We start from the raw sequence: 27,985 nt of genomic DNA, 5'->3' as shown, positions 1-27,985 counted from the left end.
CTTTGAGTGCGGTTCTCTAACCAGTTTATCCATCAGAACATCATGGGGAACCTTGTCAAAAGCTTTACTAAAATCCAAGTCAATGACATCAACCGAATTTCCACGATCCAGCAAACCTGTTACTTGGTCAAAAAAGGAAACCAGGTTGGTCTGGCAGGACTTGTTGGAGGCAAATCCATGCTGACTTCCTTGGATCACCAAATTGTCCCCCAGATGTTCGCAGATCGCTCCCTTTAATATCTGCTCCATTATCTTCCCCACAACAGAGGTCAGACTCACTGGTCTGTAGTTTCCCGGGTCATCCTTCCTCCCTTTTTTGAAGATCGGAATAACGTTTGCTCTCTTCCAGTCTTCCGGGACATCTCCAGTCCTTAAAGAGCTCCCGAAGATGATGGACAAGGGCTGTGCAAGTTCTCTGGAAAGTTCTTTGAGCACTCTCGGGTGCATTTCATCCGGCCTAGGGGATTTGAACTCATCCAATGCCTCTCAACAACCTCTCTGTCCATGTCAGTCTGCCACCCAGACACTACCTCTTGGCTATGGCCATCTCTAGATGTGCCTAAACACTTTGACCTGTGGGAAAAAACAGATGTAAAATAGGCACTAAGCCTTTCTGCTTTCTCTGCATCTTCCATTAGAGTTTGTCCATCTGCACCCAACAGTGGGCCTATTGCCTCCTTTACTTTACATTTGCTCCTCACATAACTGAAAAATCTTTTCTTGTTACAATGGGCTTCTCTGGGCAATCTTAGCTCACTCTCAGCTTTGGCCTTTCTGTTGATGATACGGAAACTTGCTCAAGTGGGCCCCTGCAGACCACCTTCCACACAAAGTGGGGGGGGGGGGAATATAAACTCTGTCCCCATCAGTTTCCTTTTGAGAGGGGCACAAAGTAGCAGCAAGCTGATCATACTAATGGGGGGCTAACAATTACTGGACCACCCACCCAGTTTCCTGCCCCCAGCCAACACCCAGCGGGTGTCCCACTGAGGAACAGACCAGCAGGTCCCATGTCTGTGCATGTTCCGTGCAAACAAGGTGGAGCTGGACATCACCCATTCTCCCCCTGTCCCCACATGTATGTGCCATATCCCTCCTGGCCCCTTTCCTAGTCACGCGGCCAGAGGTAGGGGCAGATGCGTCCCCCCTTCCATCTCAGGAAGGAGAAATCTGTGTTTGCCATTCCCTTTGGCAGAGGGGGTGTCCGGGAGGGCAGCACTTGGAAATCCCAGGGGACACCCTTTGAACATGTTTGACCACTCTGCTGGGGGGGGGGTGTCTTGTTTGCAGAGCTGCCTTTGAAGGGGGGACTCTCCTTCCTAAAAATCACACAAATAAACAAATAACGTGAGGGGTGGGCCAGGTGCCCCCCCCCGCCCACTCCCACTGCCTTTGTCTCTTGGGCCTGCCAGGGCTGCTGTGGAGGCTCAGAAGAGGCAGGTCTCTTTCACAAGCCTGGCCTTTCATCTCTCCCCCTTTACAGGGCCCTATTTGCAGGGCGCAAAAGCTCTTTCCGGCTGGGCCCCGCCCACTGTAGACCCTGGACAAAACCACGCAGTAGAAGGGCTGGGCTACCCTTTCAGTTCTGGGGGGCAATCTTGTGCATTTATGGCCTCAGAGCTGCCAACTGCCAGCCAGGAGAGGCTATTGGGGGGGGGGGGTGTTAAGTCCTTGGCTTCCTCCAGGTCAGCAATGTTCCACTGGTGCAAGAGAACCCATCACCTCCCGAGGAAGCCTGTTCCACTGAGGAACTACTCAAACTGTCAGGAACTTCTTTCATGTTTAGCTGAAAATTATTTTGAATTGACGTCAACCCATTGATTCTGGTCCGACCCTTTGGGGCAACAGAAAACAACTCTGCCCGGTCTTCTGTATGACAGCCCTTCAAGTACTTGAAGATGGTTGTTATATCACCTCTTAATCACCTTCTCTCCAGGCTAAATAGACCAAGCTCACTCAACCTTGGTCTCCAGACCCCTCCCCATTTTCATTGCCCTCCTCTGGACACGATCCACTCACACTCACATCCTTCTTCAGCTGTGGTGCCCAAAACTGAACACACTACCTTGAGTGAGGTCTTACCAGAGCAGAGAAAAGAGGTAACATTACTTCATATGGTCTGGACACTACAGTTCTTCTAATACAGCCCCAAATTTTGTTTCCCTTTTTAGCTATCGAGTCACACTGCTGACCCATGTTCAGTGTGTGGTCTACTAAGACCCCAGATCCTTTTCTCACATACTGCTGCCAAAACAAGTCTTACCCATCCTGTAGTGATGCATATGATTTTCCCTACCTAAATGAAAAAATTTACATTCATCACTATTGAAATTCATTTTAACCCTCCCCCTCATGCAGCCAGCTGGGTGACCTTGGGCTTACCTCAGCTCTGATCAAGCTGTTCTGACCGAGCAGGAATATCAGGGCTCTCTCAGCCTCACCCACCTCACAGGGTGTCTGTTGTGGGGAGAGAAAAGGGAAGGTGATATGAAGCCCCTTTGAGACTCCTTTGGGTAGAGAAAAGCGGCATATAAGAACCAACTCTTCTTCTTCTTCTTCAGTAATTTCAGGGCTCTCTCAGTCTCACCTCCCTCACAGGGTGTCTGTTGTGGGGAGAGGAAAGGGAAGGTGATTGGAAGCTGCTTTGAGACTCCTTTGGGTAGAGAAAAGCGGCGTATAAGAACCAACTCTTCTTCTTCTTCAGTAATCTCAGGGCTCTCTCAGCCTCACCTCCCTCACAGGGGGTCAGTGATTGTGCATAGGGGGTGGAAGAGCCAGCACATTCATGCTCCTCGGTAATGCTATCTTTCGGGGGGGGGGTTATATTCAGTGTGAGAAAGGATTGTTTTCTGGAGGGGGGAGGGGGAGAAACGAAATAAATCATCTTGGTTCTTATATGTCCGCACCAGTGTAGGTCATTTCTGTGCTCTCCAAGAGACGGTTGTTATTCCTGTCAGCCATTCAGTGCAGTCAACTCTTGGCGATCCCAGGGCACAGCTGTCGCCAGGATCCTCGGTCCCTCATGGCCTCCCTCAGCCGTGCCGTGTCCTGGCTGGCGTCCAGTTTGATCGTGTCTAACCACCGTGTTCTTTGTCGGCCTGGTTTCATTTTTCTACTGGCCAGTCCTGGCATAGCTGCTTTCTCCATTGAGTTGGATCGCATGATAGGTCCAAAGTAAGGGAGCCAAAGCGTCGTGATTTTGTGATTATCCAAGGGATACTCTTGATTTAAGGGGTGACTGTTTTCAAAACTAGATTACATTGTGAGTGAATGAATGAACACATCGTGAGGAAGAACATGGTGCAGAGAAGAGCCAAGGGACTGGCTTCTCCCTCCCTCCGTCCCTCCTTCCCTCCCTTCCTTTCTTAACCCTGAGTCCTATTCTCCTTCCTTCCTTCCTTCCTTCCTTCCTTCCTTCCTTCCTTCCTTCCTTCCTTCCTTCCTTCCTTCCTTCCTTCCTTCCTTCCTTCCTTCCTTCCTTCCTTCCTTCCTTCCTTCCTTCCTTCCTTCCTTCCTTATGCAATCATGTATCCATCTATCCATCCATTTGATTTCTTGCCCGCTGCTTCCAGCAAGCTGGCTCTTCTCCCTCCCTCCCTCCCTCTCTGCTGGTTTTGTACTAATTCTCCTGCCCCACCCCTCCCGTCCCCAGCTGTGTCTGATTAAGATATTGCCAGTGGCTTCTGCCCCCCTGCCCCCCTGCCCCCCTGTGGTCAATGCAGCGGCCCTCTTCCCGCAGTGTCCTTGTTTCAGCACGAGCACCTGAAGATGTCGGGCCCTTTGAGGCCCGGGCTAATCCCCAGGCAGGGAGCAAGCTGGACGAGGGGCGCCTCCCCGTCCACCGTAATCCAATTGACCTGTCCTCTTTGAAGACCAGGATTATGGCACCCAGACATTGTTCTTGGGGAGCGGCATTTCCTCCCTGTTCCAGAAGGGGAATTAGCAGGGCCTTCCATGTAAACCTGCCTTGCGCCAGTTCCGTCAGGCGGCTCAGGACAGCGTCCCAGGACTGGCTGTGCCCATCAAGTCCTCTGCTTTTCCAGTGCAAGCCCTGAGGAAGCAGCGCTGTGGTTGCCAGCTCTGGTGTATCTTGGTCGGTGAGGAAGGGGGGGAGGCACGGCTGGCCATCACAATGCCAAAGCCGGCTCTCAGAGTCTGCTTGCAGGGGGCTCCTTCCACCCCACGGCCGGGCAAGAACAGGGGGTCACTGTGGGGGAAAAGTGGGGAAAGGGGGCCCAGCTGTGGGGCAGGGGCCTGGAAGGAAGGCCTCTCCCCTCTCTTCCCCCCCCCCAAGCCCCATGCTGGGCCCTGCTGCGGGTGGCCAAGGCCCTTCTGGCACCTCCAGATGACACGCTGAGTGGGCTCTGGCAGCTGCTGGGAGCCAAAGGCCCTGTTTTAAAATGCCAGCCTCCCTGCGTAATCCTGCCCCCCACCCCACCCCAGGAGGAAAGGGGCTCAGGTCTGCCTCTGGAGGCCCCCTGGCACAGGACAAGGCAGCACATCCCAAGGGCCTGGGGAGAGGTGGCTGCCCCTGGGCGGCTGGGGGAGATGGCTTGCCCTCTCCACATTTGGCACAACCGCACCCGGCCTTCGCTTTGGGGAAAGGGAACAGCTAAGCCTCTCCCGCCCTGGGATGAGTGAGACCCCTTCAGACGAAATAGCAGCAGCAAGAGGAGGGAGCTCTCTCTGTCCTGGAGGAGAGGGGGGAGGAAGGCAGGGTTGCCAACCTCCCCGTGGGGCCTACAGACCTCCCTTTTAGAAACTGACTGCTCAGGAAGGTGGACTCTCTGGCCTTGCCCCCCCCCCCCCGTTCTTCCACTCCCCAGTCTGAGTTCCCAAATCTCCAGGTCCTTCCTGACCCAAGGGAGGACTGACTCTGTTGGTCAAGGGAAGTCAAGGCAGCGCAAGGGAAGTCCAGCAGTCCAGCAGCCAGGGGCCCCCAAACTGGGGTGGACTTGGGTCCAGGCCCAGCATTGCTCGTGCCACTGTCGGAACAGGCCCACTGCAGGCATTTCCCTCCCTGGCCCTCTGCCATGGGGCACCATCACCCCAATGCACACCAGACAAAAGGGCCTCCTCACCCCGAAGACTGGCCTGGCCTTAATGATTTTCACTGGCTCCCTCCCCTCCTGCGAACCCTTTGCTGTGTGGATTAAGAACATGCGGTTATTGTCAGGGCCAGCAGATAAATCCCCTGCCCAGCCCCGTGGCTGATGGGATGGAGTCCTCCTGCCCCCCCCCCCCCCCCCCCGCTGCCCGTGCCATTTGTGATCCTATTGTGGCGGCTTGTTTGCCCCAGGCCAGGGAGTCTGGGAACACTTTCCAATCCCCTCTGGTCATTAGCATCCCAATTAGAAGTGGGGGAGGGGGGTGCAGCACTGGGATTGTGGCTCAGTCAGGACTGTTCCCCTGCCAAATCAAGGGCCATTTGGGTTGTATGTAATTCCAATTAATTCAGACAAAAATTAAGGTTCCGGATGTCTTCTCTCCTGGGCCCCACAACCTCCATTAACATGCAAGTAGAGATGTCTCTCTTGAACACAGAGTCAGCCCCCCTCCCCTTTGGCCCCCCACCCTCCAGCTTGCTGGGGCCATCTTGTTCAGAAGGTGTCAAAGCCTTCCCTGCCTTGGCATATGGCCTGTGGGGCGGGACTAAGCAGCCCTGGGACAGGTGCTCTGCCCACTCCCTGCCCTGCTGCAGCCCGGTCAGACCACCGCTGGCAGAGGAGGCGTCCGGGGAGCAGGCCTTATCACGGGGGGGGGGGGGGAGGAGGATACACCTGGCCATCTTGTCTGTGCTGGACAAACCTCTGCGGAGACACTTTGGGGTAGTTTTGTCACCTCTGCCCTTGGCTCATCACCTTCTGCTCTGAGACACCCTCCCAGTGGGAACAGGGGTCAAGCGACCCACAGGGTTTCAGCTCCAGAACTGGGGGACAGGAAAATGATACATCAGGAAAACCAATCGTAAGAGTCCTAAAAAATTCAGGCAGGTCACCATGTTGGTCTGAAGCAGCAGAACAAAAAGTTTGAGTCCAGCTTCATGGGAGTGAACATGAAAGTACACACCTTGGAGAGAACTTTGTTGGTCTTAAAGGACTCAAACTTGGCCTTATGGGGAGGTGCCCTCAAGGGCAGCATGTTAAAATACTGCCCACAATGTGCCCAAGGCCCTTCTGAAGAGTTCAGCATCAGTCCGCCCTTCCATCCATCCGTCTGTCCTCCCCCCCACCCTCACTCCAGGAGGGAGTAGACCTTTTCACGTCCTTAGCAAGTCCCACAAACTTTGCAAACTGAGCTGGCCAGCCAGGCCAGGCAGGTGTCTTTTCTTTCTCACAGGGGCTGGGACCACAAGGAGACCTTGGGGATGTGTAGGAATGGTCCGCGGACGCAGGCACGCCTCCAGCTAGACCACCAGAGGCCCTGAGTGTTCCCGAGGGCTTGTTTCCCCCTCCCTGTGGATGCCCTTGGGTGGCCCAGCGGCATGGAGCAGAGCTGCCCCTTGGGAACCAGGTGGGAAGGATGGCGTCTGGTGTCCACTGGCCAAGGATTTCAGAGCAAGCCCCAGTCCTTCACACTGGGCACGGGCTCCGGGAAGCAGGTGACCCCTATGGTTGGGCCCTGAGTTCCGGCACCCCCTTGGCGTGGCTTGGGCACCATTTGTGTGCTTCCTGCCCAAGCTGCGCTGGCCTGGTGTGCCCAGCTGCAGGCACAGAGGAGGCCCTGAGTCAGGCTCTGCCTTCTGCTGCTGCTGCTGCCTCCAGGTGGGCTGGGAAGAGCAGGCTTGGCCCCCCCCTCCCCGCTTGCCTGGCTGCTGGGCTGCAGCCCTGCCCAGCCTTCAGGGGCTTTGGGAGGGGCTGGGCCTCATCCTGTCCTGCTCCAGGGTTTGAGAGGTGGCTCTTCTAGCTTCCCCTTTGTCAGGGTTTCATTTTCCAAAGGCTGAATGCTTTGACCAGCTTGGCTGAACATACCTGAATCAGGCCCCTGGTCTTTCTTGGCCACTTAGGTGGGCCCAGCTCCAGGGTCTCAGGTTGGGGGTCTGTCATAGCCTGTTACTGTGTCCTTGTCCTTGTGTGTGGCTGAAGATGCTGCCGTGGCTTGGACCCAGGACCTTCTACATGCCAGGTATGCTCTTCTGCTGAGCCAAAAGCTTCTCCCCAGAATGAAATTTGGTTGGTCTTCAAGGGGCCCCTGGAGTCACACTTGGTTTCATGGATTAAAGGGGCTTACTTACAGAAGGGGAAATGCGTCATTGAGCTAGTTCCAGGGTGGGGGACCTCATGCCCTCCGAAAATGGAGTTTGGCCTTTAGACCACCTGAATATCAGGAGAGGCCAGCTGGGTCAGAACAAGGTCCGTCTCATGATGAGAGGTTAGCCATTCGGGTGGATTTGACTCTTGGCGCTCCTAGGGCCAACATTCGCATGGGTCACTTTGTCTACCGTCATCTATTTTCACTGAATGGAGGTTTTTCTGTCTCTGAGCTACTTGATGTGTAAAGTTTGCTTTGACTTTGTTAACAGTCAAAAAATAACGGGGGCTCATCTGCCCGACTCAAGTCCCAACATTTCCCCTTTTTGCTGTTGCTGCCCTGAGCACTTTCGGAAGGCAGGTGGGTGTCCCTGCCTAGATGGAATCTTTCTTTGCACAATTCGAACACAGCTCTGGGAGACAGTCTGACATGATCTGCTCCCACTTTCTGTTGTGGAGGAGGTGTGTGTGTGTAGAAGAGAGATCTCCCCAGAGAAAAGTGGCTGGGCACAGTCACAGGCAAGCTCCGCTCTCCTTGTGCTCTGGCTGCCCTGGACAAAGGAGCAGAGGAGAGCCTCCCCCCCACTGCCCAGCCTGACAGGATCCAGAGGAGAGCCCCCTCCCTTGGAATGGCTGGGCGCCCCTCAGGCCCAGACAGGCAATCCACAAAGCCAGGCAGGTGGCTGCCCAGCATCCATTGTCATGACCAATCTCTCTCTCTCTTACACACACACACACACACACACACACACACACACACATACACACACACACACAGAGCTAGGGCCATCAGGAACTGGTCAAGCCTCTTTCCTCACAGCCTCAGTAGCCAATGGAAGGCAAAAGTGGTCTACCTTGAAGGGCTGCTGTCAGAATTACCCCAACCATGTCCAGGAAATTGTTTGAGCACTCATAGGATGATGGAGTTGGAAGGAGCCATCTAGTCCCACTCCCTGCTCAATGCAGGATCAGCCCTAAGCATCCGCTGAATCTGCCACTGCTTGAAGACTGCCTGGGAGGGGGAGCTCACCCCCTCCTTAGGCAGCCCGATGCCTAGTTTAAAGCCATTACTTCGGGCTCCATGCTCTGTGGCCAACAGGAACTTCTCCCTTCCCTCCTCCAAGCCACAATCCTTCAGACACTTTAAGGGCAGCCCTCCTGTCCCCCCTCAGCCTCCCTTTCTCCAGGCTGCACATTCCCAAGTCCCTCGGCCTTTCCTCGCGGGGCTTGGTCCCCAGGTGGCCCCGGATCATCCTCCTCGCTTATAGCACGCCAAAGGTTGGAATCTCCTGGAGAATGGGGGGGGGTGAGGCCTGGGACGCTGGGATGCTAACTCCACACTGGCAAATCCCCAGAAATTTTGGAATGGAGCCCAGGCAAGGGGGAGACCTCATTGGGGGGGGTAATCCTGGGGGATCTCCAGGCGCCCCTTGGAGGTTGGCACCCAATGGAAGGGGGCCACAGCTCCTCAGCCTGACCAAGGGTGGTTCAGTGGCAGTTAATCCTCATGCCACGCTTGAGGCTGGGTGCCGCCACCTCCTGGGGAGCCTGGGGAACGGATGCCCGCTCTCGGGCCATTCCGGCTGTGGTCCATGGCAGTCAAGAGCTCCTGCCCATGAGGATGGCAAAGCGGTGGGTGCTGGTCCCCTTGGCTGCATCTGTGGGTTTCCTGGGGGTGCCCCCTCCCTCGTGCCCCTGCCTGCTTGACAAAGGGCCCTCCCCCACCTTGGCTAATGGGTTCCTGTTTCGAAGCTGGAGATTTTCACCCCTGGTAATGACCTGGGAAATCTCCCACGAGGGGGCAAGCTGCGGGGGGGGGGGGCTCAGCCACCTGCTTCTTGGGACTGGGCCAGGCCAGGGGGCTTGTTGCCGGAGGGCATGGGCTCTTGCAGCCCCACCTGCTGGGTGGGCAGGAAGGAAGAGCCGCTGGGGAGGCACCTCTTTCTTTTCAGGGGACCGGAGACAGCAGGCCAGGCCTGGCCAGGAGCAATCAGGCAAGGAGGCCCCAGGCCCCTTCTCTAAACAACCCCCCCCCCAGCCCAGAGCCCAGGAGTGAAAAGCATTTCCTGGTAGCTCCATTAAGGAACGGGGCATTAACATTCCAAGCACCTTGACAAGAGATAAAAGGCTGCTCCCTCCCTCCTTCCAGATGTTATTATGGGCTGCCTGAAAGGGGCCCAGGCACAAAGCCCCAGGCTGCTTCAAAGGCGTCTAATTGATGCTAATGACTATTAGATGGGCTGGGGGCTTGTTCCCCATTGAGCCCCTCAGAGGGGAGGGGCATTTTACAATCCCTGGCACACAAAGCCCCACTGGGTCCACTGCCAGAATCGGGCCTCCCCCCCTCTCACCCTTGGCACCCTGGGGGATCCATTCCTCTGCTTTGCCCATGAGAAATTTCACACCTACTCTGCCCCGTTTTCTCCCTGTGGGGAGCATTTCTATGTTGCTCCAGATGCTAGGGGGACAAGCAGTGGCAGAAGGGCTGCTCACTGGTGGGGGTCCATGCCAGGCCTAACCCAAGACACTTTGTCCCCCCCCCCACACCCTCAATCCTCAAGTGGCTGCCTCTGCAGTCTCTCTCCCCCCCCCCGGGTGTGCCCCAAGGAGTCCTGGGGAGCCTCCCTGAAGCATCTCTGGCACCCTTGAAACTGACCCCACAATGTCCAGGGGGGGGGGTCGTCTCATTGCCAAGCCAAGAAGCCCCTTTGTTTATTTTTTCCATCCGAGGTTCAAATTCGGAAGCTGTAAATGGGGGTAGAAAGCCGCTTCTGGAAAACCACAGAGCCCCGCCCCCTCCAGCACCCCACCCCCACCCTGGGAAGAAAAGCCTGGCTGGAAACCAGATGCGAGGAACAAAACATCTCAGGTAGAACCACCGGATCCAAACTCCCAGGCGGAGATGCCCCTAGATGAGCCTTCCTCCGCCCCAGAAGCGGAGCCCTCATCCTGCAGAATGGGGTCGGGAAGCAGAGCTGTGCACATGCCCACCGGGGGTCTCTCCCCTTCCCACTCCCAGCATTGGTCATCTTGGGTGGGTGGGTCGACATAACCATATATGGTCAGAGCACCTGATAAATGTTTGAAAAAGTTATAAAATGAATTAACTTCCACTGATTTGGGAAACCCTTGCAGGGCGGTCAAGAAACCCCAGGGTCTCAGGAAGCCAGGTTGAGGAAGAATGGTCTAGATTGTTTTTCATCTTTAGGATCGGAAGTGATACTATAGCGCAAGGTGGGCCAACTGTGACCCTCCAGATGTCCTTGGACCACAGTGCTGGCAGGGGCTCATGGACTACGTGGACGACGATGCAGGCCGTTTGCTCACCCCTGTTGCAGAGTATGTCTCTGAGCAGATGCACCTCCAGCACTTCATACTAGAGATTTTTACATCAGATGGCATAGCTTTCCCTAAGAGGAAAACTGCAGCATGTCCCTGCCTTAAAGGAACCTCTGTTTCAGGTTAACTTAGATTCAGAGGGGCAGCCGTCTTGGTCTGAAGGAGCACCATAGAACCAGAGTCCAGTCAGGCACCTTTAAGACCAACACAGATTTATTCAGGGCGGGAGCTTTCGAGGGCAAGCTGAGGAAGAGTGCTCACACTCGAAAGCTGAATAAATCTTTGTTGGTCTTAAAGGTGCTGCTGGGCTCTGATTGTATCAGGTTAACTTGACCGTCCTCCCACACAAGACTGTACCCGGGTACAGACTACATTTGGAACCCGGACCCAGGAGCTCCATTCTCAAATGCTGCTATGCCTTAGTCCAGTCTGCTTTGTTTTGCCCCAGGTTGGGAAAGATACTTGCACTGGCCAACCTCTGGGCAGCGATTCTAAGGGCGATGGGGGGGGGGGTCAAGGCAAGCAGTGTTCAGAGGTGACTGGCCATTGCCTTCCTCTGCCTCATGGCCCTGGGCTTCCTGGGGAGTCTCCCCCCCACAAGCACTTTGCTTCCAGAATCTGATAAGATCAGGCCAGTCAGGACAATGACTCTATCAGGAAGATCTATTTAGATGTAGATCATGTTCCCTTACACCCTTGTAAATCCATTGACATCAATGGCATGAGAAAGGATTGCAACATTGCCCCTGGAACAGAGTGCAACAGGAAGGTCTGTTGAGCCCATGAGTTCTGTTTCCAGTTGACGGGGGGGGGGGGGGGGGGTCCTTTGCAGCCTCCCTGAGGCCATCCCTCCAGAACAGACAGTGTCCTTTCCGGAGAGCCTGAGAAGGTGGGGGGCTGGACTGGATGGCCCTTGGTGGCCTGTGTGATTCTGATTATCTCTGTCCCCACCACTGGGGGGGGGAGCTGGCACTTCCATGCCATTTTCCACCCGCACCTCAACGCTAAGCTCTCCCCTTGGTTAGCTGCCTCCAGTTCAATCCCTAACAGCATGTATCTGAAGTCTGAATGGTTCCTGCTGGAACCTCACTCCCTTCCCAGTTTATGGACCTTCCCCCAGCCAGCTCCGACTTCCACTCCTTTGGATGACATCCATGGTCCCAAGTGGGCTCCTTGGCCTCAGTTAGGCAGCCCCAGGTGTCCCTGGCCAGCCTTCACATCCTGACCTAGACTCATCCCTTGCTGAGCATTGTGGGCGGGTGGGCAGGCGGGCGGGGGGGTTGCTGTCAGGAATCTCACTGCTCAGCAGTCAGTGGCCCCAGCAGGACTCCCAGAGCCCCAGAGAGGGGCAACGGGCCAGCTTTGAACATGCACAGTGCCTCTCTGCATGCAACATAAGGGTTCCCCAGGTTTATGCTTTGAGTGTTACCGAGGCTGAACACAGTGGGAGCACGATGCCTGCTGGGAGGATGGACACACAGCCACCAGCCTCGGAGGGGTCCGGAAACGCCTCGTCTGCTTCGAGGGTCTTCTTTTCCCCGGTGGAAACAGAGGGTCCCTCTAAAACAGCCTCCGTTGTCCCTCCTGTTTTTGTCTTCATTTCAGCTGTTGTTCTCTGGAGAACAGAACAAAAGGCAAGAAGGGGGTGGGAACTCAACCCCAAAATATCCAAAAGCTTAATGAATGGGAGGGCCCATATATACACTTAAAATATAAATATTACCAAGTTTACAAAAACACCGCCATATTGGGAGGGTGGTATAGAAGTTTCATACATAATAATACAACCCCTGAGAATTACACAAGGCGGCCCAAAGAGCTCCAGAGCAGAATACAATCAGGCCCCAGTTCCAGACGCGGACCTTTGTGGGGCTGGCCAGCTGACCTTCTTGGGTGGGGAGACCAGGCCCTTCCGCAGCAGCCCCCGGTCACGGGAGGTTCCGGAGAGCATCCGAAGACCTGGGGCTCGGGAACCGGAGAGGAAGGCTCACCACCATCGCATTGCCTTGCCGGCATGGCAGGGCCCTTGCGGGGGGGGGGGGGGGGACAGGGCATTTCTCCGCCCGGCCTCTCCCTTGCGGGCATCGCCCCCTCTGGTGGAAGAGGGGACGGCGGGGGACGCCCGGCGCTGCCCTCAAGGGCTGCTCAGGCTGGCAGCGGCTCTCCGGATGGGGAGACTCCCGTGCCTCCTCCTGCCTCCTGCCACAGCAGGGATCGGGGCAAGCGTCGGGAGGAAAGGGGGGGCGGTTCCGACCGAGGGCTCCGCCGCGGCCCCAGCACTGCTGCCTTCGTCCGGACCCCCGCCCACCCGCGCACGGATCTCTAACCCCAGAGGGAGCTCGGCCCCTACTCATGAGGAGCCATGGTTCACCTAGGAGGACCCCGGGGGGGGGCACCTTTCAGACCGTCCAGAAGCGTTGCGGCGCGTGCCAATGCAAACCCCTCCCAGCCCAACGCCCTTCCGTGCCCTGGCGCCGGCTCCCGGGCAGACAGCAGGCGAGCGCGCCCGCGGCATTTCCGAGCCAGGCGGCGCACAAGGGGCGGCCCGACCGGGCTTGGCCTTGGCCTGAGCCGCTGCTCTTGCCAGGCCATTGCCGGCGCGTTCCGACGAGCAGGGGCTCGCCAAGCGAGGCAGAGCTGGCGCCCCGCCCCCTGTCGCCCGCGGGCCCTATAAAAGTGGCGCCCGCGCCCGCCAGCCCTCCTTCGACGCGGCCACGATGCTGCAGAGCCCACCGGGGCCGGCCGGGTGGCGCGAGCTGGGGGCCGCCCCCGCCGAGGCCCCGCTGCTGCCGCCGCCGCTTCTGCCGCCGCCCAAGGGCCGCTTCGACATCGAGTCGCTGCTGGCCAGGCCCGAGCCGGCCCGACGGGGCCCCCGCCCGCCGCCCCCGCCGCCCGCCGCCTGGCCCGCCCCGCGCCTGCCCTGCGCCGTCGGCCTCCTGCCCTGCCCCGCCGCCGTCTACCTGGCCGAGCCGCCCGCCGCCTTCCTGCCGCCCACGCCGCGCCCCAGAGCCGCAGGTGAGCCGCCGCCCCGGCAGCCCCGCGCCCCCCGACGGCCGCCCGGCCTGCCTGGGTCCGGCGCTCATCCGCGCGGGTGTCTTTCGCTGGGGCGACCAGCCGGGCCGCCCGCACAGCCCGAAGAGGAGCTTTGCTGGGGGGGGGGGGGCTCTGCCCGCGGCCTCCCCCCCCCGAGGGGCCTTGTGCTTCCTCTCCTGATGCAGCCCCCGGAGCCCGAGGCCAGGCAGCTCCAGGCTGGAGCCTTCGTCCAGCTCTGGGGCGCTCCCTCCGACGGAAGGGCTGCCCCCCCCCACGCTGGACGGCCTCCTCTCCTTTTCCCCTGGGCGGGCAGGCAGGCAGGCAAGTGGGGGCCAGGGCTGCCAGAGTTACAGGCGGAAGGTCCCCGCCAGTGCACTTTGCGGGGGGGGGGGGGTGGACGGGACTGTGTCACTGTCAAAATCCTGGTGGGGGAGCTTCCTGAGGATGGGTGACCTGGGTCTGTTCCGGGCTGCCCTGGGGGTGCCTTGCTGCCCTGTGCCTTCATCAGCTGGTTGGAGGGAGAGACCCCCCCTGTTCAGTCCCGCTGGCAGCCCAACCCCTGGCACAAGCGCTGCTGCCCCCTTGCCCCTGGAATTCCTAAACCCATCGGCTACGGATCTTCCCCCTGTCAGCTCAAGGCCGGAGTGTGCCTGGGCAACCCTGCTTGCGGAGAGAGGAAGGGAATCCCCCCCCCCCGCCATGGGTGTTTCAGGGGGCCTGATGTCCCCCCCCCTTCCTTGCCAGTCCTGTGTGTCTTTCCTCGCACTGTGAGTTCCTGGGCCGGTCCGCTCTTGATGGCCGCTGGTGATCAGAACGGCTTCTGGAACCTTAGCTCCGTTGCCCTTGAGTAGAGAGCGTCGGGCCCCTTCCCTGGCCTCCAAAAGGGCCCCACAGATGCCCCTGCTGGCTGACTGTCCTTCCCTAGTGCTGAGAGAGCCTCCCTCCCAGCAATGGTGCTCATCAACATGTTTTGAGGTCAGACACGTTCCCATAAGATGCATCACTGTGAGGAGCTGCTCAGAGTTTCCTTGTTGGGACCATCGGAAGATGCCAGGGGTAGTCCTGGGTCTAGAGCAAAACGCCCAAAAAGCAGTTTGAGGACAATAGCCTAAATGCTGGTTAACTTTAAAACTTTACGTATTAATCTAACTTTTCTCAAATATGGTTGAGAAAAGTTAGATTAATTTGGCGCTTGTTTTTGACGTAGCTCTAGGGTTCATTTTCACAAGCTTGCCTTTCCTCGCATTCTCTGTCTGTTCAGAAGACAGGCTCACCATTAATTGATCTGTGCTGTTAAAAGTTAATAGTTGCCGGGTTACTTTCATCAGATAGACAGACCCTGGGGAGATCTCAGGGTAGACGTTCCAATACGCTGATAGAGCAACCTCCCCAATTTCTCCCCTTGGATGCAGGAGGAAAACTGTCTGGTGTCCACCAATTGTCATCCCCCCCCCTTCCCCAACACTGCCAGCAGGCATAGGACCCCGGCATGCTGCAGGATGCTTTTTAGACACTGTGTCACAGCACAGGTGTGTGTGTGTGGGGGGGGGGGGCGAGAGGGCCCTCTGGTCCTGCGACCCTCACCTGGCTTAACCCACACCACCCAGACCAGCTTGTTCTTGGGCAGCAGTGGCAGCATGGGGGCAAGTCGAGAATGTCCTTCCTGGGCCTCAAGCCACGCTGTTCTGTTCGCCTGGCAGTGCTGTGCAGGAGAAGGGAGCAATCCCGCAGGGACCCGTTCCCTTGCATGCTGCCTTTCTGTGTGCGTGTCAGTGCAGAGCTTCAGTGTTGGGAAGCATTCAGGTGCCCCTCCCCCTGGTGGCCTGAAGAGGTGTGGGGCGGGGCCTCTTTCAGATGTCTTGACTCTCTTGTTGCTCTGCCCTGCACTCTCACGAGAGGTTTGGGGTCAGGGCTTCTGGGGCCGCCCCATCTGACTCTCCCACCACCCTCTTTGCAGTCCCAGGTCTGGAGCTCTCTCAGTGCACATCCGTCCGCTCTCTGGGGTCTCCCCTCCCGTGGCGGTCCGGGGGTCCCTGCAAGATGAAGAGGGTTCGCACGGTCTTTACTCCGGAGCAGCTGGAGCGGCTGGAGAAAGAGTTCCTCAAGCAGCAGTACATGGTGGGCACCGAGCGGGTGGATCTGGCTGCCACGCTGAGCCTCACTGAGACCCAGGTAAAGGGTGGAGGGGTGTCCCCTGCCTTGGACATAAAAGATCTGTTGCCATAGGGGGGGGGCACAGTAACTGGAAGAGGAGTGTGTCACCCCCCTTCTTGCTGCAGTTGCTACACATTCTGCATTGCTTGCTAAAGAGAACACAGTCCAGATGCCTCTCTTGTACAGGGGGCTCCTGGGCATTTGTTGTGATGCTTCTCGTGGCCCTTTGCGGCGGGACAGTGTTATCACTCAACATTGCCGATGGGGAAGGTGAGGCTGAGAGGGAGAGGCAGCCTAGCCCAGGTGGCTTCCATTCATTAATGGCATTCACACGGTGTGCTATGGGCATATGTCTGCCACCTCTCTAGAGACGTGCATCTTACAGGTTAAAATGAGGCGACAGCATAGGATAGGGGTAGCCAAACTGTGGTTCTCCAGACGGCCATGGACTACAATTCCCATGAGCCCCAGCCACGGACATCTGGAGAGCCACAGTTTGGCCATCCCTGTCATAGAAACATTGTGTTAACAACCTGGTAAGGACCTTGCCCCCCTTGGGGGCATAACCTCCACGGAACAGCACAGCCCCCCTCCCCCTGAGCCGCTCTTTGTGGCTGGCCCCACCAGGAGAGTCCAGTTCTGCATGACGGAGCCAGGGAGGGGGGGGGGGCTGCTGCCCTAGAGAGGAGAGAACATGTCCTGGGATCTCCCAGATCTCAGCTCTCCTGCTGCTTTGTCACTGGCCAGCAGCTGCCACTGGAAGTTTAATTCAATGTATTGTTTATGGTTTTGTGTGTCCTTTAGTTTTTGATGTCTGCTATGAAGTACTCTGCTCTGCGCCTACAGAGAGAGGGCAGATAAGAAATTGCATTATAAATAAATAAACCCTGAGGGCATCAGAGAGAGATGCGGGTGGGCTGAGAAGGGTCACCTGGCCAGGTCAAAGTGGAGCAAAGCGTTCTGTGGACCCGGCTGGCTCTCATACTTGGCCGTTCTAATGTTGGGTGATTTTGCCCTCCCTCCCTCCCTCCCTCCCTCCCTGCAGGTGAAGGTGTGGTTCCAAAACAGAAGAATTAAGTGGCGGAAGCAGAGCTTGGAGCAGAAGGCTGCAAAGCTGTCTCAGTTGGCCCTGGCACAACCAACTTCTGCCGAGCGGCCTGAGGGACAGGACAGTGAGGAAGACCCTCTGGAAGTTGAAGTCTAGGTGCCTTGGGGGCTTTCCGGCCCCAGCTGCAGATGGCCCTGGCAGGAAGGAGGAGCAGGACCGGATCGCCTGTGCTCTTAGGCCCTGCCTGGCAGAACTTACCAGGAGCTGCACCCGACTGCCTTCCAGCGCTAGCCAGCATTTGTTGGGTCCCAGCCTCCAGGGTGGCTGCTACGCCCTGGGCAGCAGGCCGAGGCCAGGCCTCGTAGGCCCATGTTTTTTGCTCCATGGCCAGCCTGGTGGTCCCGGGAGAGCCTCTGCAGAGCGTGATGGAGGCAGAAGAGAAGAAAGGGAGCTCTTCGTCTCCAGAAGAAGCCCCCTGCTGATGTCCTGGTGCAGGCTCAGCAACAGGACTCTCCTTCCTCCTCCATGAGAAGGGAGACTGGGATGGCTGAGGGGCCTTATGAGGAGAGGTTAGCTTAGAATCCTTGAATTGTAGAGTGGGAAGGGGCCACAGCAGTCATCTAGTCCCACCCCCTGCTCAGTGCAGGGTCAGCCTGAAGCATCCAGGAGAAGGATCTGTACAGCCGCTGCTTAAAGATGGCCAGTGAGGAGCAGCTCCTTAGAATCCTAGAGTGGGAAGGGGCCAGGCAGGCCATCTAGTCCCACCCCCTGCTCAATGCAGGATCAGCCTCCAGCAGCCAGGAGAAGGGTCAGTCCAGCTGCTGCTTGAAGACGGCCAGTGAGGGGCAGCTCCCCACCTTCTGAGGCAGCCCATTCTACAGCTGAATTACTCTGGCTGTGAAACTTTCCCCCCCTGATAACTAGCCAGCACCATTCTCCACATACTTTAAACCTATTACCGCAGCCAACCTATTACTGCTGCCAACTGGAACCGCTCCCTGCCTTCCTTTCAAATCCTTTGAGAGAAGTTGTGCCCCCTTGGAGTAGAGGAGGCCAGAGGTGATGGGACAGCTGTGTTGAGCTATGTCAAAGGCAGACCTGTTGCAGAGGGGGCCAACTTGCTCCCTGCAGCTCTAGAGACCGGGACTAGGAGCCGGGGGCTCAGTCTGCGGGAAGTGAGGGTCCAGTTCAGTATTAGGAAGCCTTTTCTGGCAGTGAGGGCTGTCTGTAGATGGAACCTGCTGCCTCGGAGGGTGGCGGAATCTCCTTCATTGGAAGTTTTTAGGAGGAGCCTGGATGAGTACTTGCCAGGAGGGTGTGATTTTTTAGTCCCTGAGAAAGTGGGGGGCTGGACTGGATGCCCCCTTGGGGTCTTTTCCTGCTCTGTGTGAGTCAGACTGTTAGAATCTCAGCCGAGCAGGAGAAGGGAGGAGCCTCGGACTAGAATGCTGAAGTGAAGTGCTCCACCTCCTGGAGATTGGCAACCCAAGGTCTGTCTTTGGCACCCTCTTTGGGGATGGAAAGGCAGCAGATCCACTGGCTCTGGCTTGGGGCCTCTGGGCCCCCCGAAATGTCTTTCTCCTGCTCTGGCCAGTGACGTGCGGGGGGGGGGGGTCTGGTGTGGCTGGGGGCTTCCCAGTTGTTCTAGCTGTGGAGAGAACTCCTTTGCCTGTGGGTGAGTTCAGTCATCCAGTACCTGAGCAGCCGGTACCTCCTGCAGGTGGGGCGGGGGAAACGGCCTCCTACAGCAACTGGGGGAGGGAGGGGAGGAGAAGTAGCTGGTTTTCATAGCCCACTTTTCTCTACTCAAGAGAGTCTCAAAGTGGTTTCCAGTTGCTTTCCCTTCCTTTCCCCACAACAGACACCCTGTGAGGTAGGGGATGCTGAGAGCTCTGAGAGAACTGTGACTGGATCAAGGTCACACAGTTCTCCAGAGTAGAGGCTGCCGCTCTTAACCACTACATCAGACTAGCTTAGCTTTTCAACAGAAGACTCTTGGGCTTGGGTGGCAGCTGCTGCTGAAGCCCGGCCAATGATGCCTCCAGCAGCCAGCCAGGAGCCCTGTTGGGGAAATGCTCTGCCAGGCCCCACCCACTTGTATAAACAGGGGGCACCCTGCTGGGGACCCTTCCCTAAGTGCCAGGTGGCTGCTGCCTACCGCTTTGGGCAGGTTCCAGGCAGGCTCTGCACCGCACCCCCCTAGGAGGTCTTGTCTGCCTTCACCTCGGCTTGTGCAGAGGAGGCACTGCCCACCGCCCATGTCCTCTTGGTGCTGTAACCACTCTGTGAGTGGGGTGGGGTGGGGTGGGGAGGGGCCTGGTTGTTGCCCCACCAGGCAACAGGCCTCCAGGACACAGCCTGGCCCTCGGCTTGGTCTCCTCTCCTAAATTGCAGCTCTGAGCAATTCTGCAAAGTCTAGCTTGCTCCCCCTCCCGCCCCGTTTTGTGTTGTGGCTGTAGCTGAGTGGCTGCAATTTGTTGACTGAGATGCTAAATCTGAAATATTTATTTATTTTTCCTTGTGACACTTTTGTACCACAATAAAACCAAGTTACAGGAAAATGAGTGAGTGAATTCTTCGTGGGGATGGGAAGGGTCAGCCAATTATATATTTACTCCCTAATAAGCAAGGCTTCTTAAACATTGTGAAACTTAATTTTAAGGAAATGAATTGGACTCCCTTCCAGCCCAGAGTGAGTCTTGCAAAGGTCCCACTGAAACCAGTCAGGGCTCCTTCTTGCTTCTTGCTTCTTGCTGGGCCGAAGTGGAGCCTGCGTGGCTGAAGGGAAGAAGGCCCACTGGGAGGGGCTGGGCCTGGAGGCTCACCTCTGGGCACAACAGAGCAGAGGCCTTGTGGGGGAGGATGTGGGGGGGCGGGGAGTGGGATGAAAAGTCCAAGAGGCCATCAAGTTCTTGAATTGGCGCCTGTTATCCTTTTGGGAGGAAGGGGAACAAACGGTTTAAAGCGAAATACCTGTTATTTACAACATTTAATCGCCACTGAAAAGGCCCTCTCTCATCCCCCCTTTAGTTTATGGGACCATTGGGGGGGGGGCTGCGATTTTACTTTCTGGGCAGGAGCATCTGGGAGCAGAGGGTCCTTCAGATACCTCCTGTACATATAAATGCAAAGGTGTAAAAATACAGCCTTGGAAGCCGTCTTGCCACGGCTGTGCAATTCTCATATTGCAGGATGCGGCTGCAGAGACGGCTTAAGTGATGCCCAGCTGTCCTGGGAGGAGGGGTGCTGACCAAGCAATGGCTCCATCCACTGAGCTGGAGACGGGTGTTGTGGCGCGGCGCGGCCAGGCGAGGGCTCTGCTCCCCCACGAACGCGGCTTCCCCGGCCCGGAGAGCCCCTCGGGGAACGGCGCTCTCCGCCGGGCGCTGGCTTTGAGGGCGCACGGTTGCCATATCTGGGTCGGGAGGCTCCTGGAGCTTCCCCGAGCGGCCGTGGCCCTGGGAGCCAAGCAGCCGCGGGGGCACCAGCGGGCACCTTCCCTGCCTCTGGAGGTCCTGCCGGGGAGGGGAGGGGGCTTTCAGGCTCAGCCGCAGCAGCCCTAGGAGCGCCTTATGACGGACCCACCTGGCTCGGGGGCCTCGAGCGGGAGGGGGCACTCCTGAAGGAGACGTGGGGGCGGCCTTGGAGGGAACGAGCGAGAGCGAGAACGAGAGCGGGCAGGGGCGGAGGCTTGGAGGAAGAGCGAGGAGAGCCGCTGGGCCACAGGAAGGCCGCGGCGGGGCCGGGACGGGCGGATCCGCGCTCTCAGGCCATCCAGGAGGCCCCTCGCAGGCTGAAGGAGGGCCAGGGCTCCGACGGAGCGGCCGGGCCGGGCGTGGTTTCAAGTCGCACAAGCATCCAGGGCGAATCTCTCTGTCAGGCAAAGTGACAGCTGGTAAAAGATCCCTGAACGGATCCCAAACCTCGGAGTTAAACAGCTGACCAAAGGTCCCTCCTTCCCGGAGCCACGGACCTGAACTGGCAGGAGTGCGAAGCTCCCGCAAACAGTCAGAAATTGTGGCGCAGAGTGGTAAGGCAGCAGACATGCAGTCTGAAAGCTCTGCCCATGAGGCTGGGAGTTCGATCCCAGCAGCCGGCTCAAGGTTGACTCAGCCTTCCATCCTTCTGAGGTCGGTGAAATGAGTACCCAGCTTGCTGCTGGGGGGTAAACGGTAATGACTGGGGAAGGCACTGGCAAACCACCCCGTATTGAGTCTGCCATGAAAACGCTGGAGGGCGTCACCCCAAGGGTCCGACAGGACTCGGTGCTTGCACAGGGGATACCTTTACCTTTTGGGAGGGAAACGTCACAGCCCTTCTTTAGGGGGGGCAGCTCTGGGGTGCAGGTGGGGTGTCCCTGGAGCTTTGGACCAGGGGAAGGGGGGCTTGGGGAGGGGGAAGAGCTCAGCAGGCCCACCTCGCCAGATAGGGTGGGCCCCTGAGTGCCTCCAGGGCCTCCCAGCCCGTTGCCCTTCCTGCCGCTTGTCCTCCTGGCAGCTCCCGGAGCGCCATCTGGGCCCGCCGGGCGGAGGGGCAGGAGGCCCATCTGTCCAGCTGAGCGTGTCCTTGCCAGGCGCCCGGAGGAGCCACTGGCAGAATCGAGAGTGGGGGATTTCCATCGTTGCTTGTCAACAGGAGACCCTCTGAGCTTGGCTACAATTGCCCTTTGCTGTGCAAACAGAGTGTGGGGCCTGCATCCGAAAGAGGTCACGGAAAGCCGCCCGGCGGAATGCTGGGTAATCTAACGAGTGAATCTGTGCATCACTAACGCCGGATGGAGGCGATTTGCAGAGGAATTGCCCTGCAGTGTCCCTAATCCCGCTCGCCAAATGGGCTTCCGAAGTCTCTCTATTATTCCGGCATTATTATCTATTGATTGACTTTTAGAAAGGGTAATAATGTAAACAGCATTATGCCGGGGTGGCTTGCCTGGCCGAGCGCCCTGCTGCAGAGGCCGCATCTCTTTTAGCATCCGCTGGGACCCCCCCCCCCCCCGCAGCAGGCCAAGAGGCTCCCCCTCCAATGGGGACAGAACTGGGGCTCCCAGGGAGAGGGAGCCAGGGACACAGGTGGATCTACGTGGCCGTCTGCCTGAAACAATGACGGGGGGGGGGGGCTTATTTTTAAAGCCCTCCAAGAGCTCTCTGGGGACATGGGGGAGGGGAAGGGGGAGAAGGGCTGGGCAACCCTGGACGGGGGAGGGGGGGAGTTCTGTGGCCGAGCCTGTGTAGCCGAGGAGCCGTTCCTCCCACTGGGGATGCAGACTATGAGACGGGGCAGGAAGGGAGGAAGCGGACTCAGCTCACTCCTTACGTGCCCAGGGGAATGCCAGTTGCCCCCTTGGCATCAGGAAGGACTGATTGGCCCGGGAATCTTGGCTATAGAGCAGTGGTCGCTGGGGGAGGGGGCAGTACTGTGCATTTCCTGCCTCGGGACCCTCAAGGCCCCTTCCAGCCCTCTGTCTCTGCGACTGCATACCGCAGCAGGAACAGAACAGAAGAAACAAGCTCTTTCTGCATTTCTTTCCCCAGCAGTGAAAAGCTGGAAATGGAGCTGGAACCTGTTCCCAGTTCTCTGGTAGAAACTCTGTCGCACAGAAGAGGCACCAGGGCTCAGCACTGGAGCACCTGCTTGGGATGCAGAAGATCTCATGTCCAGTCCCAAGAAGCATCTCCAGCTACAAGCATCAGGCGAGAGGCAGTGTGAAAGACCTCTTCCTGACACTCCGGAGAGCGGTAGCTTGAGGGAAGAGCCTCTGCTTGGCACACAGAAGGTCCTGGGTTCAATCCCCAGCACCCCCGGTCACAAAAGGCCAGTGAAACACCTTGGACACCTGCTACCAGTCTGAGTAAAGGAGGGACTTTGATGGACCAAGACAAAGGCTGAATCCAGGAGGGGCATCCATGTTCCCTGCAGGGACATCCCTTTGTGCACTCTTCTTCACATGCCATAATGGACCAGGTTCAGTCCGCAGCAGATGTTCAAGGAGTGCAGATGTCCTCCTGCCTTCCAGCTGGCCTGACAACAGCCCTGCCACAGGAGCTCTGGCCCACCCACGGTCATCCGCCACATCGTGGCAGAGCAGAAAGCTGAACATGAAGCTCCCGGTCCGAAGCTGCACCCCCAGGCTGGTGGCTGTTATGTTCTGGCTGCCCTTCAGCCATCATTTGCAGGTGGCTTCCCTGTGAGGCCAAGGCAACCCAGCTGCCAGTGATGCCCTCTGTGCCTGGCACTCCCTCCCACCATCCTGCAGCTGCCATTGGCCTCTGTGGAGAGTCTGCTGCCCATGATGGTGGTGGGAAGGGCCGCCAGGTCCCAGCTGAACCAGTGGGGTACCGGCCTCTGTGCCTGGGCCCGGGGCCTCCTGGAGGGTCTCCCACCCAAGTCCTAGCGAGGGCTGACCGGGCTTAGCTTCGGAGATCTAGGGAGCCAGGTTGGGCCATCATGGTCGGGGCCTGAGGTAATTCTGGTAGGGAGGGCCTGGGGACTTCCCAGCATTACAACCAATCTCCAGGCTCCAGTGGTCAGTTCAACTAGAGAAAATGGCGGCCTTGTACCCTACTGAATTCCCCAGCCCCCCTCCCCCAGTCTCCAGGTGTTTCCCAACACAGAGTCACACAAACCAGGGGCTCTAGAGAGTGGCCCAGAGGCCTGCTGGACTGTGTCCCGTCCCTGCTTTGGCCCACCAACCGCACCCCTTGCCCTGTCCCCAGGGCGCCCTCACCACAGGGTGACGTTGGACAGGGCAGCGGGCCCCACACTCGCCCTGGCCCTCTAAGGCAGCCCTCTGGAATGTGGCCAGCCAGCCAGCAATGGGGCTGCCTCCCGGACCCTTTTCCTCCACGCCATGAGCAGGGAAGGAGCGTCTCTCTCCCCCCCCCCCCCCGCCTCTCAGAGGTCAGCAGCCGGCCTGCTTGGCAGGAGAGGCAGAGCAGGAACGCTTCCCCGCTGACAGAAAGATAATAGAAACATTTCCCTCGCTTCCTTTTTGCCAGATTAACGATAAACTCCCCATCCCCGAAAAGCAGCCGATAAGGGCTCTCATTTGACTCCCCGGCTGGGAATCGCCATTTCTACGCAAAGCAGGGCAGCGAGGCGGTGTCTCCCGGGCGGAGCCGGGCGAGGCTTTGATAGAATTTGGTTGGGATGATGAAGATTGTTATTTTGTTTTAAACGGGAACGGCCCCTGGAGCGCCCCGCGCCCCGCACAGCAGCCCCGACATCAGTCCGCCGTGCTCCCAGCCAGCTTCAAATTAGCATTTTGAGGGCAAATATTGCAGCCAATTTGAGATAATGAGGGCTGATTATTCAATCCAATGAATGTTAAATAGGGAAGGAGCCCCCCTCCCGCCTTATCTGGCCAGCCTTCGATTGAGTCTTTTTAATCGCTTCACATTTGAACTCCTGGCTTGTTCCTGACGCCCCCTCTGCCCCCCTCCCCCCCTTCCGTCCTTTTGTCAGCCAAGGGAGATGCAGCGGCTGCGGGAGGGAGTATGGAGATGGGAGTGTTTTGCATGGGGAAATAACCGCCAAAAAAGCCCTCCCCCCCCCCCGGCAGGGACAAAGATTGTGTGTCCCCCCCTGACTCCCTGGCAGCCCAATCTTGGCTCAGTCGGTGATCCCCCCCCCCACGATAGTGTCGTCATGTGACTGGGCCGCATGAAAGGGATGCTCCCCTGCCCCATGACTGGGTCCCCTTTGGGGATGAAGCTCATGACTAGGCTGACCTGTGCACCCCCCCCCCCCAGGCAAGCAGCCCCTCCATGTGGCTGAGGCACCCGGAGGCTTCCAAGGGTCTCCCTGAGCCCAGGGAAAGCCGTGGCAGAGCAGCCGGGGGAACTGGGCCCAGAGCAGCCCACGTGGGCACAGAGCAGCAACCTTGAGCAGAATACGATGGGCTCCTGCCAGGGCTCCTCGAAACAGGACGGGGGCAGGATGGCAGCCTGTCTCCGGCCAGCAGAACGGCCCTGCGCTCCTTTCAGCCCCTGGCTTGGGCAGGGGGGCGGGTAATTGTCCTGTGGCGCCAGAGGGTGCGTTCAAGGCCGCTCTACAAGAGTGGCGCTCTCCCGTGAGCCAGGGAGACACCTCTGGCCAGCCCTGCTGCTGCTTCATCCCAAGGAGTCAGGAGTCGGCCCGGATTAAAGACACGGAGGGACACGGAGCTTTTGCTGTGGATCTTCCAAGATGGGGTTTCATGGGGGGTGGGGGGTGGGAGGCAGGCTTGCCAACTCCAGCATGACCAATTCCTGAAGACTGGAGGGATTTGGAGAAGGATCTCACTAGCATCTATGGCTTACCCTCTGAAGAGTTTGCCCTCTGAAGCTGCCAGTTCCTCGGGGGGGGGGGGGGTGTCTGATCTCTGCTGGCTGAAGATCAGTTGTAATTGCAGGAGAGCTCCAGGCCCAGGGGGGGGCGGGGTTGAACGCAAGGCCAAGGATACTCAAGAGAGAGAAGAGCAACACAGCAACCCTCCGGAGAGGGCAAATTCAGGCATGGTAATCGGAGGGACGCATGAACTCTCCAATAATGACTATGCAGGAAAGGTCCCACATCATGCAGACAAACGCTCTGAAGCACTCTGGCGAGGACCAAACACTCCTCAAGAGTCAGTGACCCTGCAGGGATCGGGTCCATCACAAAGAGCACAGTGTCTGGTTGGCTCTGCTGGGACTAACTGGAAACGAGTTATGTGCCGCAGGCTGGATTACCCCAGCGTCAAACCTGTAAGCAGCATTCTATGCGCAGAGTGCTCCCGTGCCTCTGTCTGCATGGATGCCTGACAGGAGCCTTTCAGGGGACTTCTTTTTTGTGTTCAGGCTCTGATGACCACGCCTGGATTGGTCCTCTTAGGGCCGCACAGGTGAAGCTCCCAATGGAAGGCGGGGAACCTTACTGGGCAGAGACAGATAAATGGCTCTGAGTGAAGCAGAGCTCTGGAACACCGTCCTTAGCTTGAACACCTGGCTTGAATTCTATTGCCCTGAGTCCTAAAAATCCATCCAGGACAATGCCTTACACCTGTTCAGGTAACTTAGAATCATAGAATCATAGAGTTGGAAGGGGCCACACAGGCCATCTAGTCCAACCCCCTGCTCAACGCAGGATCAGCCCAAAGCATCCTAAAGCATCCAAGAAAAGTGTGTATCCAACCTTTGCTTGAAGACTGCCAGTGAGGGGGAGCTCACCACCTCCTTAGGCAGCCTATTCCACTGCTGAACTACTCTGACTGTGAAAATTTTTTTCCTGATATCTAGCCTATATCGTTGTACTTGTAGTTTAAACCCATTACTGCATGTCCTCTCCTCTGCAGCCAGCAGAAACAGCATCCTGCCCTCCTCCAAGTGACAACCTTTCAAATACTTAAAGAGGGCTATCATGTCCCCTCTCAACCTCCTTTTCTCCAGGCTGAACATTCCCAAGTCCCTCAACCTATCTTCATAGGGCTTGGTCCCTTGGCCCCAGATCATCTTCGTCGCTCTCCTCTGTACCCTTTCAATTTTATCTACGTCCTTCTTGAAGTGAGGCCTCCAGAACTGCACACAGTACTCCAGGTGTGGTCTGACTAGTGCCGTATACAATGGGACTATGACAACATGGCAGGGGCTGGCTCTGGAGCTATCTAGAGGGCTTCCCAGGCTGGAAGGCGGCGTCAGACACCCATCCTTTCCGGCACATCCAGATCCAGGTGGGCCTCACAGGCTGGGCTTGTTTCTTCCCCGGCCTCCACAAGCTGAGGGACCCTCCCCGGGGCTGAGCAGCCCTCTTGCTCCCAGGTAGTCCAGCCCCACATGACATTCCCTGGGCCCAGGCCTCCTGCAGTCCCTTTTCTGTCTGTGTCTCCTGATAATGGAAGGCCAAGTGGTGCAGACTACACCGAAAAAGGAAACCAGTATATCTCGAATCCGATGTACACAATCACCAAAAACACTATGATTTTACAAAGCAATTCAAAATATTCCAATTCCTACCAACACGATATATATCCAGAAGTCAGATGTGTGTTAGAACATCAGCGCACCAAAGCGTCGCTCTGCGTAGGAATTCCGTCACAAAAGGGCCCATCATTTCAATGAGTCTCCAAAGATTGCTCTGATTGAAGAAGCTGAGAAGGACTGCTGTTGAAGGACCGGGCTGCTGATGACTGTTGTTGATCACCACAAGGACCAGCTCCCTAAATCTCCCTCCCCGTTTCAAGGATTCTTTTTCAAGCCACTGAACAGGAGGAGGAAACCTCCCTTAGTCCCATTCAAAATGCATCTCTGGTTCCAAATATTATGCAGATGGTTTTATGCTTTTTTCAAACCAAAACACACACGTATATATCAGGAAAACTTAAAACCACTCAATCCCAGCTCGGGAGAGGTCCAAGGGCTCCCTCATCTTCCCCTGGAAAGCACAACGCTCGCCTTCCTGTAAAAGGAGGGAAGTTCCTTGTGGGGCTGCACCACAATCACATTGGGAACCTGGGGTTTGGCCCCATCTCAAGAATTGGTCTGCACAACCGCCCAAGCCTGTTTGTTCCCTGCTGGCGTCTTCCATGCTTTCCATGCCAGGTTGAATCCTGCGGGCCTCTCACTGGCGTTTATCGTGTTCTGGATATCGGGTGGAATTGATTGCACCTGTGCTTTCAACCATCCATTCCTTAGGGGTCTTATTGCTAACCCTGCTCCACTTGCTTTCCTGCCGGTGCCCCTGACTTCCCGCCGCCCACTGGGGGGTGCTGCCACCAGCAGCTGCGCAGTGCCATGCCAAGGGGGAGCCCCAGCCATGGCGGCCGCTGGAAAACACCAAAGGTGAGTCGGCGGCAGAGTGGCAGGGCAGCCCCCAAGGCAGCAGCTGGGGAGGAGGACGAGGAGAAGCCGCGGCCTGGTACCGACTGATCCATGGTCCGATACCGGTCTCTGGACCAGGGGTTGGGGACCACTGGTTTAATGCACCTGCAGATAGTTCTTATTGTTGCACTAAGTTGGACATCGAGTTTGTGGATGGGGTGTGTGTGTTGAGCCACACTGCAGCACTGCATTCTGCAGTACTAGACAGCAACCCCACAGCTGCACCTCTAAGTTACAGCAGGCACCCCACAGGTTGTACCACAGGATCTTTGGACAATGTTGCCTCACTTGCGTATTTCCATGGCCATGCTGGTGAGCTGGTGTGTATA

The 27,985-nt window shown here is 57.5% G+C and overlaps 1 protein-coding gene and 1 long non-coding RNA gene across 3 annotated transcripts; one reads left to right on the top strand and one right to left on the bottom strand.

The window, feature by feature from the left end:
- Positions 1 to 3: 3 nt before the first annotated feature.
- LOC143820058 (uncharacterized) lies at positions 4 to 26,953 on the bottom strand. Of its 2 annotated transcripts, XR_013225217.1 has the most exons (4): positions 26,793 to 26,953; positions 12,019 to 12,204; positions 2,383 to 2,457; positions 4 to 573 (listed from the first exon to the last, which is right to left on the bottom strand). It is a non-coding gene; the product is annotated as an uncharacterized LOC143820058 (long non-coding RNA). The 2 variants fall into 2 exon arrangements; XR_013225216.1 differs by lacking the exon at positions 2,383 to 2,457 and having other exon boundaries at positions 14 to 573.
- On the top strand, positions 13,539 to 19,341 carry LOC143819577 (homeobox protein notochord-like). Its single transcript, XM_077301372.1, has 3 exons — positions 13,539 to 13,604; positions 15,580 to 15,794; positions 16,822 to 19,341. The coding sequence occupies exons 2-3, from the start codon at positions 15,663 to 15,665 to the stop codon at positions 16,978 to 16,980; spliced, it is 291 nt and encodes a 96-aa protein (XP_077157487.1). The 5' UTR covers positions 13,539 to 13,604; positions 15,580 to 15,662; the 3' UTR covers positions 16,981 to 19,341.
- Positions 26,954 to 27,985: the final 1,032 nt, after the last annotated feature.

This window comes from Paroedura picta, chromosome 10 (assembly GCF_049243985.1).
Source record: "Paroedura picta isolate Pp20150507F chromosome 10, Ppicta_v3.0, whole genome shotgun sequence".
NCBI classification, from domain to species: Eukaryota; Metazoa; Chordata; class Lepidosauria; order Squamata; family Gekkonidae; genus Paroedura; species Paroedura picta.
This window is presented reverse-complemented; position numbering and strand designations above follow the sequence as displayed.

What these genes read in the sequence shown, in the direction of transcription:
- LOC143819577 (XM_077301372.1), top strand. Translation starts at nt 15,663, where the DNA reads ATGAAGAGGGTTCGCACGGTCTTTACTCCGGAGCAGCTGGAGCGGCTG. An exon ending in TGAGCCTCACTGAGACCCAG is followed by an intron (nt 15,795 to 16,821) that starts GTAAAGGGTGGA and finishes CCCTCCCTGCAG; the next exon opens with GTGAAGGTGTGGTTCCAAAA.